Genomic DNA, 16918 nt, shown 5'->3' with positions numbered 1-16918 from the left:
CAGGCTGAGTCCTAACTAACCTAACCTTCCCACAGAGTACAGGCTGAGTCCTAACTAACCTTCCCACAGAGTACAGGCTGAGTCCTAACTAACCTTCCCACAGAGTACAGGCTGAGTCCTAACTAACCTTCCCACAGAGTACAGGCTGAGTCCTAACTAACCTTCCCACAGAGTACAGGCTGAGTCCTAACTAACCTAACCTTCCCACAGAGTACAGGCTGAGTCCTAACTAACCTACCCACAGAGTACAGGCTGAGTCCTAACCTTCCCACAGAGTACAGGCTGAGTCCTAACCTTCCCACAGAGTACAGGCTGAGTCCTAACTACCTTCCCACAGAGTACAGGCTGAGTCCTAACCTTTCCACAGAGTACAGGCTGAGTCCTAACCTTCCCACAGAGTACAGGCTGAGTCCTAACCTTCCCACAGAGTACAGGCTGAGTCCTAACTAACCTAACCTTCCCACAGGTACAGGCTGAGTCCCTAACCTTCCCACAGAGTGGCTGAGGTCTAACTAACTTTCCCACAAGGCCACAGGCTGGAGTCCTAGCAACTGCCTTCCCTGAGTACAGGCTGGTCCTAACAACGGCTTCCACAGGTACAGGCTGAGTCCTAGCAACCTTCCCACAGAGTACAGGCTGGAGTCTAACTAACCTTCCCACAGAGTACAGGCTGAGTCTAACTAACAGAGTACAGGCTGAGGTCTAACCCAACCTTCCCACAGAGTACAGACTGAGGTCTAACTAACCTTCCACAGTACAGGCTGAGTCTAACTAACCTTCCCTGAGTACGGGCTGAGTCCTAACTAACCTAACCTTCCCACAGAGTACAGGCTGAGTCCTAACTAACCTTCCCACAGAGTACAGGCTGAGTCCTAACTAACCTTCCCACAGAGTACAGGCTGAGTCCTAACTAACCTTCCCACAGAGTACAGGCTGAGTCCTAACTAACCTTCCCACAGAGTACAGGCTGAGTCCTAACTAACCTTAACCTGAGTCCTAACAGAGTACAGGTACAGGCTGAGTCCTAACTAACCTAACCTTCCCACAGAGTACAGGCTGAGTCCTAACCTTCCCACAGAGTACAGGCTGAGTCCTAACCTTCCCACAGAGCACAGGCTGAGTCCTAACCTTCCCACAGAGTACAGGCTGAGTCCTAACCTTCCCACAGAGCACAGGCTGAGTCTAACCTTCCCACAGAGTACAGGCTGAGTCAACTAACCTTCCCACAGAGTACAGGTGGCTGAGTCCTAACTAACCTTCCCACAGAGTACAGCTGAGTCCTAACTAACTCAACCTTCCCACAGAGTACAGGCTGGAGTCCTAACTAACCTTCCCACAGAGTACAGGCTGAGTCCTAACTAACCTTCCCCACAGAGTACAGGCTGAGTCCTAACTAACCTAACCTTCCAGAGTACAGGCTGAGTCCTAACTAACCTTCCCACAGAGTACAGGCTGAGTCCTAACCTAACCTTCCCACAGAGTACAGGCTGAGTCCTAACTAACCTAACCTTCCCACAGAGTACAGGCTGAGTCCTAACTAACCTTCCCACAGAGTACAGGCTGAGTCCTAACTAACCTAACCTTCCCACAGAGTACAGGCTGAGTCCTAACTAACCTTCCCACAGAGTACAGGCTGAGTCCTAACTAACCTTCCCACAGAGTACAGGCTGAGTCCTAACTAACCTTCCCACAGAGTACAGGCTGAGTCCTAACTAACCTAACCTTCCCACAGAGTACAGGCTGAGTCCTAACTAACCTAACCTTCCCACAGAGTACAGGCTGAGTCCTAACTAACCTAACCTTCCCACAGAGTACAGGCTGAGTCCTAACTAACCTTCCCACAGAGTACAGGCTGAGTCCTAACTAACCTTCCCACAGAGTACAGGCTGAGCCCTAACTAACCTTCATCACAGAGTACAGGCTGAGTCCTAACTAACCTTCCCACAGAGTACAGGCTGAGTCCTAACTAACCTTCCCACAGAGTACAGGCTGAGTCCTAACTAACCTTCCCACAGAGTACAGGCTGAGTCCTAAATAACCTAACTTCCACAGAGTACAGACTGAGTCCCAACTAACCTAACCTTCCCACAGAGTACAGGCTGAGCCCTAACTAACCTTCCAACAGAGTACAGGCTGAGTCTCAACTAACCTTCCCACAGAGTCCAGGCTGAGTCCTAACTAACCTAACCTTCCCACAGAGTCCAGGCTGAGTCCTAACTAACATAACCTTCCCACAGAGTACAGGCTGAGTCCTAACTAACCTTCCCACAGAGTACAGGCTGAGTCCTAACTAACCTTCCCACAGAGTACAGGCTGAGTCCTAACTAACCTTCCCACAGAGTACAGGCTGAGTCCTAACTAACCTTCCCACAGAGTACAGGCTGAGCCCTAACTAACCTAACCTTCCCACAGAGTACAGGCTGAGCCCTAACTAACCTTCCCACAGAGTACAGGCTGAGTCCTAACTAACCTAACCTTCCCACAGAGTACAGGCTGAGTCCTAACTAACCTAACCTTCCCACAGAGTACAGGCTGAGTCCTAACTAACCTAACCTTCCCACAGAGTACAGGCTGAGTCCTAACTAACCTAACCTTCCCACAGAGTACAGGCTGAGTCCTAACTAACCTTCCCACAGAGTACAGGCTGAGTCCTAACTAACCTAACCTTCCCACAGAGTACAGGCTGAGTCCTAACTAACCTAACCTTCCCACAGAGTACAGGCTGAGTCCTAACTAACCTTCCCACAGAGTACAGGCTGAGTCCTAACTAACCTTCCCACAGAGTACAGGCTGAGTCCTAACTAACCTTCCCACAGAGTACAGGCTGAGTCCTAACTAACCTTCCCACAGAGTACAGGCTGAGTCCTAACTAACCTTCCCACAGAGTACAGGCTGAGTCCTAACTAACCTAACCTTCCCACAGAGTACAGGCTGAGTCCTAACTAACCTAACCTTCCCACAGAGTACAGGCTGAGTCCTAACTAACCTAACCTTCCCACAGAGTACAGGCTGAGTCCTAACTAACCTTCCCACAGAGTACAGGCTGAGTCCTAACTAACCTTCCCACAGAGTACAGGCTGAGTCCTAACTAACCTTCCCACAGAGTACAGGCTGAGTCCTAACTAACCTTCCCACAGAGTACAGGCTGAGTCCTAACTAACCTAACCTTCCCACAGAGTACAGGCTGAGTCCTAACTAACCTTCCCACAGAGTACAGGCTGAGTCCTAACCTTCCCACAGAGTACAGGCTGAGTCCTAACCTTCCCACAGAGTACAGGCTGAGTCCTAACTAACCTTCCCACAGAGTACAGGCTGAGTCCTAACTAACCTTCCCACAGAGTACAGGCTGAGTCCTAACTAACCTTCCCACAGAGTACAGGCTGAGTCCTAACTAACCTAACCTTCCCACAGAGTACAGGCTGAGTCCTAACTAACCTTCCCACAGAGTACAGGCTGAGTCCTAACTAACCTTCCCACAGAGTACAGGCTGAGTCCTAACTAACCTAACCTTCCCACAGAGTACAGGCTGAGTCCTAACTAACCTTCCCACAGAGTACAGGCTGAGTCCTAACTAACCTTCCCACAGAGTACAGGCTGAGTCCTAACTAACCTAACCTTCCCACAGAGTACAGGCTGAGTCCTAACTAACCTTCCCACAGAGTACAGGCTGAGTCCTAACTAACCTTCCCACAGAGTACAGGCTGAGTCCTAACTAACCTAACCTTCCCACAGAGTACAGGCTGAGTCCTAACTAACCTAACCTTCCCACAGAGTACAGGCTGAGTCCTAACTAACCTAACCTTCCCACAGAGTACAGGCTGAGTCCTAACTAACCTTCCCACAGAGTACAGGCTGAGTCCTAACTAACCTTCCCACAGAGTACAGGCTGAGTCCTAACTAACCTTCCCACAGAGTACAGGCTGAGTCCTAACTAACCTAACCTTCCCACAGAGTACAGGCTGAGTCCTAACTAACCTAACCTTCCCACAGAGTACAGGCTGAGTCCTAACTAACCTAACCTTCCCACAGAGTACAGGCTGAGTCCTAACTAACCTTCCCACAGAGTACAGGCTGAGTCCTAACTAACCTTCCCACAGAGTACAGGCTGAGTCCTAACTAACCTTCCTCACAGAGTACAGGCTGAGTCCTAACTAACCTTCCCACAGAGTACAGGCTGAGTCCTAACTAACCTTCCCACAGAGTACAGGCTGAGTCCTAACTCAACCTTCCCACAGAGTACAGGCTGAGTCCTAACTAACCTAACCTTCCCACAGAGTACAGGCTGAGTCCTAACTAACCTAACCTTCCCACAGAGTACAGGCTGAGTCCTAACTAACCTTCCCACAGAGTACAGGCTGAGTCCTAACTAACCTTCCCACAGAGTACAGGCTGAGTCCTAACTAACCTTCCCACAGAGTACAGGCTGAGTCCTAACTAACCTTCCCACAGAGTACAGGCTGAGTCCTAACTAACCTTCCCACAGAGTACAGGCTGAGTCCTAACTAACCTTCCCACAGAGTACAGGCTGAGTCCTAACTAACCTAACCTTCCCACAGAGTACAGGCTGAGTCCTAACTAACCTTCCCACAGAGTACAGGCTGAGTCCTAACTAACCTAACCTTCCCACAGAGTACAGGCTGAGTCCTAACTAACCTAACCTTCCCACAGAGTACAGGCTGAGTCCTAACTAACCTAACCTTCCCACAGAGTACAGGCTGAGTCCTAACTAACCTAACCTTCCCACAGAGTACAGGCTGAGTCCTAACTAACCTTCCCACAGAGTACAGGCTGAGTCCTAACTAACCTTCCCACAGAGTACAGGCTGAGTCCTAACTAACCTAACCTTCCCACAGAGTACAGGCTGAGTCCTAACTAACCTAACCTTCCCACAGAGTACAGGCTGAGTCCTAACTAACCTAACCTTCCCACAGAGTACAGGCTGAGTCCTAACTAACCTAACCTTCCCACAGAGTACAGGCTGAGTCCTAACTAACCTTCCCACAGAGTACAGGCTGAGTCCTAACTAACCTTCCCACAGAGTACAGGCTGAGTCCTAACTAACCTTCCCACAGAGTACAGGCTGAGTCCTAACTAACCTTCCCACAGAGTACAGGCTGAGTCCTAACTAACCTTCCCACAGAGTACAGGCTGAGTCCTAACTAACCTTCCCACAGAGTACAGGCTGAGTCCTAACTAACCTAACCTTCCCACAGAGTACAGGCTGAGTCCTAACTAACCTAACCTTCCCACAGAGTACAGGCTGAGTCCTAACTAACCTAACCTTCCCACAGAGTACAGGCTGAGCCCTAACTAATCTAACCTTCCCACAGAGTACAGGCTGAGTCCTAACTGACCTAACCTTCCCACAGAGTACAGGCTGAGTCCTAACTAACCTAACCTTCCCACAGAGTACAGGCTGAGTCCTAACTAACCTTCCCACAGAGTACAGGCTGAGTCCTAACTAACCTAACCTTCCCACAGAGTACAGGCTGAGTCCTAACTAACCTAACCTTCCCACAGAGTACAGGCTGAGTCCTAACTAATCTAACCTTCCCACAGAGTACAGGCTGAGTCCTAACTAACCTTCCCACAGAGTACAGGCTGAGTCCTAACTAACCTAACCTTCCCACAGAGTACAGGCTGAGTCCTAACTAACCTAACCTTCCCACAGAGTACAGGCTGAGTCCTAACTAACCTAACCTTCCCACAGAGTACAGGCTGAGTCCTAACTAACCTTCCCACAGAGTACAGGCTGAGTCCTAACTAACCTTCCCACAGAGTACAGGCTGAGTCCTAACTAACCTTCCCACAGAGTACAGGCTGAGTCCTAACTAACCTTCCCACAGAGTACAGGCTGAGTCCTAACTAACCTAACCTTCCCACAGAGTACAGGCTGAGTCCTAACTAACCTACCCACAGAGTACAGGCTGAGTCCTAACCTTCCCACAGAGTACAGGCTGAGTCCTAACCTTCCCACAGAGTACAGGCTGAGTCCTAACCTTCCCACAGAGTACAGGCTGAGTCCTAACAACCTTCCACAGAGTACAGGCTGAGTCCTAACCTTCCCACAGAGTACAGGCTGAGTCCTAACCTTCCCACAGAGTACAGGCTGAGTCCTAACTAACCTAACCTTCCCACAGAGTACAGGCTGAGTCCTAACTAACCTTCCCACAGAGTACAGGCTGAGTCCTAACTAACCTTCCCACAGAGTACAGGCTGAGTCCTAACTAACCTAACCTTCCCACAGAGTACAGGCTGAGTCCTAACTAACCTTCCCACAGAGTACAGGCTGAGTCCTAACTAACCTTCCCACAGAGTACAGGCTGAGTCCTAACTAACCTTCCCACAGAGTACAGGCTGAGTCCTAACTAACCTTCCCACAGAGTACAGGCTGAGTCCTAACTAACCTACCCACAGAGTACAGGCTGAGTCCTAACCTTCCCACAGAGTACAGGCTGAGTCCTAACCTTCCCACAGAGTACAGGCTGAGTCCTAACCTTCCCACAGAGTACAGGCTGAGTCCTAACCTTCCCACAGAGTACAGGCTGAGTCCTAACCTTCCCACAGAGTACAGGCTGAGTCCTAACCTTCCCACAGAGTACAGGCTGAGTCCTAACCTTCCCACAGAGTACAGGCTGAGTCCTAACTAACCTTCCCACAGAGTACAGGCTGAGTCCTAACTAACCTTCCCACAGAGTACAGGCTGAGTCCTAACTAACCTTCCCACAGAGTACAGGCTGAGTCCTAACTAACCTTCCCACAGAGTACAGGCTGAGTCCTAACTAACCTTCCCACAGAGTACAGGCTGAGTCCTAACTAACCTTCCCACAGAGTACAGGCTGAGTCCTAACTAACCTTCCCACAGAGTACAGGCTGAGTCCTAACTAACCTTCCCACAGAGTACAGGCTGAGTCCTAACAAACCTAACCTTCCCACAGAGTACAGGCTGAGTCCTAACTAACCTTCCCACAGAGTACAGGCTGAGTCCTAACTAACCTTCCCACAGAGTACAGGCTGAGTCCTAACTAACCTTCCCACAGAGTACAGGCTGAGTCCTAACTAACCTTCCCACAGAGTACAGGCTGAGTCCTAACTAACCTTCCCACAGAGTACAGGCTGAGTCCTAACTAACCTAACCTTCCCACAGAGTACAGGCTGAGTCCTAACTAACCTACTCCACAGAGTACAGGCTGAGTCCTAACCTTCCCACAGAGTACAGGCTGAGTCCTAACCTTCCCACAGAGTACAGGCTGAGTCCTAACCTTCCCACAGAGTACAGGCTGAGTCCTAACCTTCCCACAGAGTACAGGCTGAGTCCTAACTAACCTTCCCACAGAGTACAGGCTGAGTCCTAACTAACCTTCCCACAGAGTACAGGCTGAGTCCTAACTAACCTTCCCACAGAGTACAGGCTGAGTCCTAACTAACCTAACCTTCCCACAGAGTACAGGCTGAGTCCTAACTAACCTTCCCACAGAGTACAGGCTGAGTCCTAACTAACCTTCCCACAGAGTACAGGCTGAGTCCTAACTAACCTAACCTTCCCACAGAGTACAGGCTGAGTCCTAACTAACCTACCCACAGAGTACAGGCTGAGTCCTAACCTTCCCACAGAGTACAGGCTGAGTCCTAACCTTCCCACAGAGTACAGGCTGAGTCCTAACAACTTTCCACAGAGTACAGGCTGAGTCCTAACCTTCCCACAGAGTACAGGCTGAGTCCCTAACCTTCCCACAGAGTACAGGCTGAGTCCTAACTAACCTAACCTTCCCACAGAGTACAGGCTGAGTCCTAACTAACCTTCCCACAGAGTACAGGCTGAGTCTAACTAACCTTCCCACAGAGTACAGGCTGAGTCCTAACTAACCTTCCCACAGAGTACAGGCTGAGTCCTAACTAACCTTCCCACAGAGTACAGGCTGAGTCCTAACTAACCTTCCCACAGAGTACAGGCTGAGTCCTAACTAACCTTCCCACAGAGTACAGGCTGAGTCCTAACTAACCTAACCTTCCCACAGAGTACAGGCTGAGTCCTAACTAACCTACCCACAGAGTACAGGCTGAGTCCTAACCTTCCCACAGAGTACAGGCTGAGTCCTAACCTTCCCACAGAGTACAGGCTGAGTCCTAACCTTCCCACAGAGTACAGGCTGAGTCCTAACCTTCCCACAGAGTACAGGCTGAGTCCTAACTAACCTTCCCACAGAGTACAGGCTGAGTCCTAACTAACCTTCCCACAGAGTACAGGCTGAGTCCTAACTAACCTTCCCACAGAGTACAGGCTGAGTCCTAACTAACCTAACCTTCCCACAGAGTACAGGCTGAGTCCTAACTAACCTTCCCACAGAGTACAGGCTGAGTCCTAACCTTTCCACAGAGTACAGGCTGAGTCCTAACCTTCCCACAGAGTACAGGCTGAGTCCTAACCTTCCCACAGAGTACAGGCTGAGTCCTAACTAACCTAACCTTCCCACAGAGTACAGGCTGAGTCCTAACTAACCTTCCCACAGAGTACAGGCTGAGTCCCTAACCTTCCCACAGAGTACAGGCTGAGTCCTAACTAACCTTCCCACAGAGTACAGGCTGAGTCCTAACTAACCTAACCTTCCCACAGAGTACAGGCTGAGTCCTAACTAACCTACCCACAGAGTACAGGCTGAGTCCTAACCTTCCCACAGAGTACAGGCTGAGTCCTAACCTTCCCACAGAGTACAGGCTGAGTCCTAACCTTCCCACAGAGTACAGGCTGAGTCCTAACCTTCCCACAGAGTACAGGCTGAGTCCTAACCTTCCCACAGAGTACAGGCTGAGTCCTAACCTTCCCACAGAGTACAGGCTGAGTCCAACTAACCTTCCCACAGAGTACAGGCTGAGTCCTAACTAACCTTCCCACAGAGTACAGGCTGAGTCCTAACTAACCTTCCCACAGAGTACAGGCTGAGTCCTAACTAACCTTCCCACAGAGTACAGGCTGAGTCCTAACTAACCTAACCTTCCCACAGAGTACAGGCTGAGTCCTAACTAACCTTCCCACAGAGTACAGGCTGAGTCCTAACTAACCTTCCCACAGAGTACAGGCTGAGTCCTAACTAACCTTCCCACAGAGTACAGGCTGAGTCCTAACTAACCTTCCCACAGAGTACAGGCTGAGTCCTAACTAACCTAACCTTCCCACAGAGTACAGGCTGAGTCCTAACTAACCTAACCTTCCCACAGAGTACAGGCTGAGTCCTAACTAACCTAACCTTCCCACAGAGTACAGGCTGAGTCCTAACTAACCTTCCCACAGAGTACAGGCTGAGTCCTAACTAACCTTCCCACAGAGTACAGGCTGAGTCCTAACTAACCTTCCCACAGAGTACAGGCTGAGTCCTAACTAACCTTCCCACAGAGTACAGGCTGAGTCCTAACTAACCTTCCCACAGAGTACAGGCTGAGTCCTAACTAACCTTCCCACAGAGTACAGGCTGAGTCCTAACTAACCTTCCCACAGAGTACAGGCTGAGTCCTAACTAACCTTCCCACAGAGTACAGGCTGAGTCCTAACTAACCTTCCCACAGAGTACAGGCTGAGTCCTAACTAACCTAACCTTCCCACAGAGTACAGGCTGAGTCCTAACTAACCTACCCACAGGTACAGGCTGAGTCCTAACCTTCCCACAGAGTACAGGCTGAGTCCTAACCTTCCCACAGAGTACAGGCTGAGTCCTAACCTTCCCACAGAGTACAGGCTGAGTCCTAACCTTCCCACAGAGTACAGGCTGAGTCCTAACCTTCCCACAGAGTACAGGCTGAGTCCTAACCTTCCCACAGAGTACAGGCTGAGTCCTAACTAACATAACCTTCCCACAGAGTACAGGCTGAGTCCTAACTAACCTTCCCACAGAGTACAGGCTGAGTCCTAACTAACCTTCCCACAGAGTACAGGCTGAGTCCTAACTAACCTAACCTTCCCACAGAGTACAGGCTGAGTCCTAACTAACCTTCCCACAGAGTACAGGCTGAGTCCTAACTAACCTTCCCACAGAGTACAGGCTGAGTCCTAACTAACCTAACCTTCCCACAGAGTACAGGCTGAGTCCTAACCTAACCTTCCCACAGAGTACAGGCTGAGTCCTAACTAACCTAACCTTCCCACAGAGTACAGGCTGAGTCCTAACTAACCTAACCTTCCCACAGAGTACAGGCTGAGTCCTAACTAATCTTCCCACAGAGTACAGGCTGAGTCCTAACTAACCTAACCTTCCCACAGAGTACAGGCTGAGTCCTAACTAACCTTCCCACAGAGTACAGGCTGAGTCCTAACTAACCTTCCCACAGAGTACAGGCTGAGTCCTAACTAACCTTCCCACAGAGTACAGGCTGAGTCCTAACTAACCTAACCTTCCCACAGAGTACAGGCTGAGTCCTAACCTTCCCACAGAGTACAGGCTGAGTCCTAACCTTCCCACAGAGTACAGGCTGAGTCCTAACCTTCCCACAGAGTACAGGCTGAGTCCTAACTAACCTTCCCACAGAGTACAGGCTGAGTCCTAACTAACCTTCCCACAGAGTACAGGCTGAGTCCTAACTAACCTAACCTTCCCACGGAGTACAGGCTGAGTCCTAACTAACCTTCCCACAGAGTATAGGCTGAGTCCTAACCTTCCCACAGAGTACAGGCTGAGTCCTAACCTTCCCACAGAGTACAGGCTGAGTCCTAACCTTCCCACAGAGTACAGGCTGAGTCCTAACCTTCCCACAGAGTACAGGCTGAGTCCTAACCTTCCCACAGAGTACAGACTGAGTCCTAACCTTCCCACAGAGTACAGGCTGAGTCCTAACTAACCTAACCTTCCCACAGAGTACAGGCTGAGTCCTAACTAACCTTCCCACAGAGTACAGGCTGAGTCCTAACTAACCTTCCCACAGAGTACAGGCTGAGTCCTAACTAACCTAACCTTCCCACAGAGTACAGGCTGAGTCCTAACCTGTCTTTTCCTGCCCATTGTCTCTCCACCATAAGATATAGATGACCAAACTGTATAGAAATGTGGCCTGCAACACGACCAAACTGTATAGAAATGTGGCCTGCAACACGACCAAACTGTATAGAAATGTGGCCTGCAACACGACCAAACTGTATAGAAATGTGGCCTGCAACACGACCAAACTGTATAGAAATGTGGCCTGCAACACGACCAAACTGTATAGAAATGTGGCCTGCAACACGACCAAACTCTATAGAAATGTGGCCTGCAACACGACCAAACTCTATAGAAATGTGGCCTGCAACACGACCAAACTCTATAGAAATGTGGCCTGCAACACGACCAAACTGTATAGAAATGTGGCCTGCAACACGACCAAACTGTATAGAAATGTGGCCTGCAACACGACCAAACTGTATAGAAATGTGGCCTGCAACACGACCAAACTGTATAGAAATGTGGCCTGCAACACGACCAAACTGTATAGAAATGTAGCCGGCAACACGACCAAACTGTATAGAAATGTGGCCTGCAACACGACCAAACTGTATAGAAATGTGGCCTGCAACACGACCAAACTGTATAGAAATGTGGCCTGCAACACGACCAAACTGTATAGAAATGTAGCCTGCAACACGACCAAACTGTATAGAAATGTAGCCGGCAACACGACCAAACTGTATAGAAATGTAGCCGGCAACACGACCAAACTGTATAGAAATGTGGCCTGCAACACGACCAAACTGTATAGAAATGTGGCCTGCAACACGACCAAACTGTATAGAAATGTGGCCTGCAACACGACCAAACTGTATAGAAATGTGGCCTGCAACACGACCAAACTGTATAGAAATGTGGCCTGCAACACGACCAAACTGTATAGAAATGTGGCCTGCAACACGACCAAACTGCATAGAAATGTGGCCTGCAACACGACCAAACTGCATAGAAATGTGGCCTGCAACACGACCAAACTGTATAGAAATGTAGCCGGCAACACGACCAAACTGTATAGAAATGTGGCCTGCAACACGACCAAACTGTATAGAAATGTGGCCTGCAACACGACCAAACTGCATAGAAATGTGGCCTGCAACACGACCAAACTGTATAGAAATGTAGCCTGCAACACGACCAAACTGCATAGAAATGTAGCCTGCAACACGACCAAACTGTATAGAAATGTGGCCTGCAACACGACCAAACTGTATAGAAATGTGGCCTGCAACACGACCAAACTGTATAGAAATGTGGCCTGCAACACGCACCAAACTGTATAGAAATGTGGCCTGCAACACGACCAAACTGTATAGAAATGTGGCCTGCAACACGACCAAACTGCATAGAAATGTAGCCTGTGAAATGGACTTTGAGTCCATCAATTCACATGATCACTTCTCTTATTTAGGTTTATTTGTGACGAGGATGTTTTGTGCTCCGAGAATCAACCTTCAACTTATCTGACCTGGGGGGAAAGAATAGCTTGTCCTCTGTTTCTGTTCGTCAACTCTTCATCGATTCCTCTTGCTGCTGTTCTCAGAGTCTCCAGAAGAGAGCGGTGTGGAGGCTGAGTCAGAGGAGGAGCTGAGTGCGTCTCGTAGCTCATTGGAGCGTCAGTCAGCACAGAGAGGAAACACGACGGTTCATGTCTGCTGGCACCGCAACACCTCTGTGTCCATGGTGGACTTTAGTGTGGCTGTGGAGGTACCTACCTGACCCACAGTACTGTTTAACCTCTCTGTTTCTGTCTAACCTCTCTGTCTTCTCTACCTGCCTGACCCACAGTACTGTTTAACCTTTCTGTTTCTGTCTAACCTCTCTGTCTTCTCTACCTGCCTGACCCACAGTACCGTCTAACCTCTCTGTTTCCGTCTAACCTCTGTTTCTGTCTAACCTCTCTGTTTCTGTCTTCTCTACCTACCTGACCCACAGTACCGTCTAACCTCTCTGTTTCTATCTTCTCTACCTACCTGACCCACAGTACTGTCTAACCTCTCTGTTTCTGTCTAACCTCTCTGTCTTCTCTACCTACCTGACCCACAGTACCGTCTAACCTCTCTGTTTCTATCTTCTCTACCTACCTGACCCACAGTACCGTCTAACCTCTCTGTTTCTGTCTAACCTCTCTGTTTCTGTCTAACCTCTCTGTTTCCGTCTAACCTCTCTGTTTCCGTCTAACCTCTCTGTTTCTGTCTTCTCTACCTGCCTGACCCACAGTACCGTCTAACCTCTCTGTTTCTATCTTCTCTACCTACCTGACCCACAGTACTGTCTAACCTCTCTGTTTCTGTCTTCTCTACCTACCTGACCCACAGTACCGTCTAACCTCTCTGTTTCTGTCTTCTCTACCTACCTGACCCACAGTACTGTCTAACCTCTCTGTTTCTATCTTCTCTACCTACCTGACCCACAGTACTGTCTAACCTCTCTGTTTCTATCTTCTCTACCTACCTGACCCACAGTACTGTCTAACCTCTCTGTTTCTGTCTAACCTCTCTGTCTTCTGTCTTCTCTACCTACATGACCCACAGTACCGTCTAACCTCTCTGTCTAACCTGATATAACCTGGTACAGAGAGGTGGGATATAACCTGATATAACCTGGTACAGAGAGGTGGGATATAACCTGATACAGAGAGGTGGGATATAACCTGATACAGAGAGGTGGGATATAACCTGATACGGAGAGGTGGGATATAACCTGATATAACCTGGTACAGAGAGGTGGGATATAACCTGATACAGAGAGGTGGGATATAACCTGATATAACCTGGTACAGAGAGGTGGGATATAACCTGATACAGAGAGGTGGGATATAACCTGGTACAGAGAGGTGGGATATAACCTGATACAGAGAGGTGGGATATAACCTGATATAACCTGGTACGGAGAGGTGGGATATAACCTGATATAACCTGGTACAGAGAGGTGGGATATAACCTGATATAACCTGGTACAGAGAGGTGGGATATAACCTGATACAGAGAGGTGGGATATAACCTGATACAGAGAGGTGGGATATAACCTGATATAACCTGATACAGAGAGGTGGGATATAACCTGATATAACCTGGTACAGAGAGGTGGGATATAACCTGATACAGAGAGGTATGATATAACCTGATACAGACAGGTGGGATATGACCTGGTACAGAGAGGTGGGATATAACCTGATACAGAGAGGTGGGATATAACCTGATACAGAGAGGTGGGATATAACCTGGTACAGAGAGGTGGGATATAACCTGGTACAGAGAGGTGGGATATAACCTGATACAGAGAGGTGGGATATAACCTGATATAACCTGGTACAGAGAGGTGGGATATAACCTGATACAGAGAGGTGGGATATAACCTGATATAACCTGGTACAGAGAGGTGGGATATAACCCGATACAGAGAGGTGGGATATAACCTGATATACCCTGATACAGAGAGGGGGGATATAACCTGATACAGAGAGGTGGGATATAACCTGGTACAGAGAGGTGGGATATAACCTGGTACAGAGAGGTGGGATATAACCTGTTACAGAGAGGTGGGATACAACCTGATATACCCTGATACAGAGAGGGGGGATATAACCTGGTACAGAGAGGTGGGATATAACCTGATATAACCTGATACAGAGAGGTGGGATATAACCTGATATAACCTGATACAGAGAGGTGGGATATAACCTGATATACCCTGATACAGAGAGGTGGGATATAACCTGATATAACCTGGTACAGAGAGGTGGGATATAACCTGATATAACCTGGTACAGAGAGGTGGGATATAACCTGATACAGAGAGGTGGGATATAACCTGATACAGAGAGGTGGGATATAACCTGGTACAGAGAGGTGGGATATAACCTGATATAACCTGGTACAGAGAGGTGGAATATAACCTGATATAACCTGGTACAGAGAGGTGGGATATAACCTAGTACAGAGAGGTGGGATATAACCTGATATAACCTGATACAGAGAGGTGGGATACAACCTGATACAGAGAGGTGGGATGTAACCTGGTACAGAGAGGTGGGATATAACCTGATATAACCTGGTACAGAGAGGTGGGATGTAACCTGGTACAGAGAGGTGGGATATAACCTGATACAGAGAGGTGGGATATAACCTGATATAACCTGATACAGAGAGGTGGGATACAACCTGATACAGAGAGGTGGGATGTAACCTGGTACGGAGAGGTGGGATATAACCTGATACAGAGAGGTGGGATATAACCTGATACAGAGAGGTGGGATATAACCTGATACAGAGAGGTGGGATATAACCTGATATAACCTGGTACAGAGAGGTGGGATATAACCTGATACAGAGAGGTGGGATATAACCTGATATAACCTGATACAGAGAGGTGGGATATAACCTGGTACAGAGAGGTGGGATATAACCTGGTACAGAGAGGTGGGATATAACCTGGTACAGAGAGGTGGGATATAACCTGATATAACCTGGTACAGAGAGGTGGGATATAACCTGATACAGAGAGGTGGGATATAACCTGATATAACATGGTACAGAGAGGTGGGATATAACCTGATACAGAGAGGTTGGATATAACCTGATATAACCTGATACAGAGAGGTGGGATATAACCTGATACAGAGAGGTGGGATATAACCTGATATAACCTGGTACAGAGAGGTGGGATATAACCTGATATAACCTGATACAGAGAGGTGGGATATAACCTGGTACAGAGAGGTGGGATATAACCTGATATAACCTGGTACAGAGAGGTGGGATATAACCTGGTACAGAGAGGTGGGATATAACCTGGTACAGAGAGGTGGGATATAACCTGATATAACCTGGTACAGAGAGGTGGGATATAACCTGATATAACCTGGTACAGAGAGGTGGGATATAACCTGATATAGAGAGGTGGGATATAACCTGATACAGAGAGGTGGGATATAACCTGATACAGAGAGGTGGGATATAACCTGATATAACCTGGTACAGAGAGGTGGTATATAACCTGATACAGAGAGGTGGGATATAACCTGATACGGAGAGGTGGGATATAACCTGGTACAGAGAGGTGGGATATAACCTGATACAGAGAGGTGGGATATAACCTGATACAGAGAGGTGGGATATAACCTGATATAACCTGGTACAGAGAGGTGGGATATAACCTGATACAGAGAGGTGGGATATAACCTGATACAACAACATTGTAACTTCAAGACCAGACAACCTGTGTTAATCTCTTTTGCTATTGGTTACTCCTGTGTTAATGTCTCTTCCTATTGGTCCTTTCTCTCCCTATCAGAACCAGTTATCAGGTAACCTGCTGAGGAAGTTTAAGAACAGTAATGGGTGGCAGAAACTCTGGGTGGTCTTCACCAACTTCAGCCTGTTCTTCTACAAGTCACATCAGGTAAGGACTCTAACCTAACTCTAAACATACATCTAACCTAAAACGAACTAATATTTATTATGGGATGCAGTAGTCTCAAGGTCCTCTATAGGATGACTACCCTCTGGGTAGTGTATTATATAGTATTTATTATGGGATGCAGTAGTCTCAAGGTCTTCTATAGGATGACTACCCTCTGGGTAGTGTATTATATAGTATTTATTATGGGATGCAGTAGTCTCAAGGTCTTCTATAGGATGACTACCCTCTGGGTAGTGTATTATATAGTATTTATTATGGGATGCAGTAGTCTCAAGGTCTTCTATAGGATGACTACCCTCTGGGTAGTGTATTATATAGTATTTATTATGGGATGCAGTAGTCTAAATGTCATCTCTGTTCCCTATAGGATGACTACCCTCTGGCTAGTCTCCCGTTGCTAGGCTACTCGTTGACGGTTCCCGGGGAGACAGAGAACATCCAGAAGGACTACGTTTTCAAGCTCCACTTTAAGTCTCATGTGTACTACTTCAGATCAGAGAGCCAGTACACCTTCCAGAGGTCAGTTC

General features: G+C 48.3%; 1 protein-coding gene across 1 annotated transcript in view; it reads left to right on the top strand.

Moving 5' to 3' along the window:
- Nucleotides 1–16910, top strand: part of LOC115123634 (FERM, ARHGEF and pleckstrin domain-containing protein 1-like) — a gene marked incomplete at both ends in the record, with an annotated part of 60793 nt that extends 43883 nt beyond the window's left edge. Inside the window, 3 exons of the mRNA XM_065016880.1 lie at nt 12511–12674; nt 16263–16370; nt 16759–16910. Of these exons, the coding sequence (XP_064872952.1) occupies nt 12511–12674; nt 16263–16370; nt 16759–16910 (424 nt within the window). The remainder of the gene's footprint in view (nt 1–12510; nt 12675–16262; nt 16371–16758) is intronic.
- Nucleotides 16911–16918: the final 8 nt, after the last annotated feature.

Source organism: Oncorhynchus nerka, unplaced genomic scaffold (assembly GCF_034236695.1).
Source record: "Oncorhynchus nerka isolate Pitt River unplaced genomic scaffold, Oner_Uvic_2.0 unplaced_scaffold_810, whole genome shotgun sequence".
Taxonomy (NCBI): domain Eukaryota; kingdom Metazoa; phylum Chordata; class Actinopteri; order Salmoniformes; family Salmonidae; genus Oncorhynchus; species Oncorhynchus nerka.
This window is presented reverse-complemented; position numbering and strand designations above follow the sequence as displayed.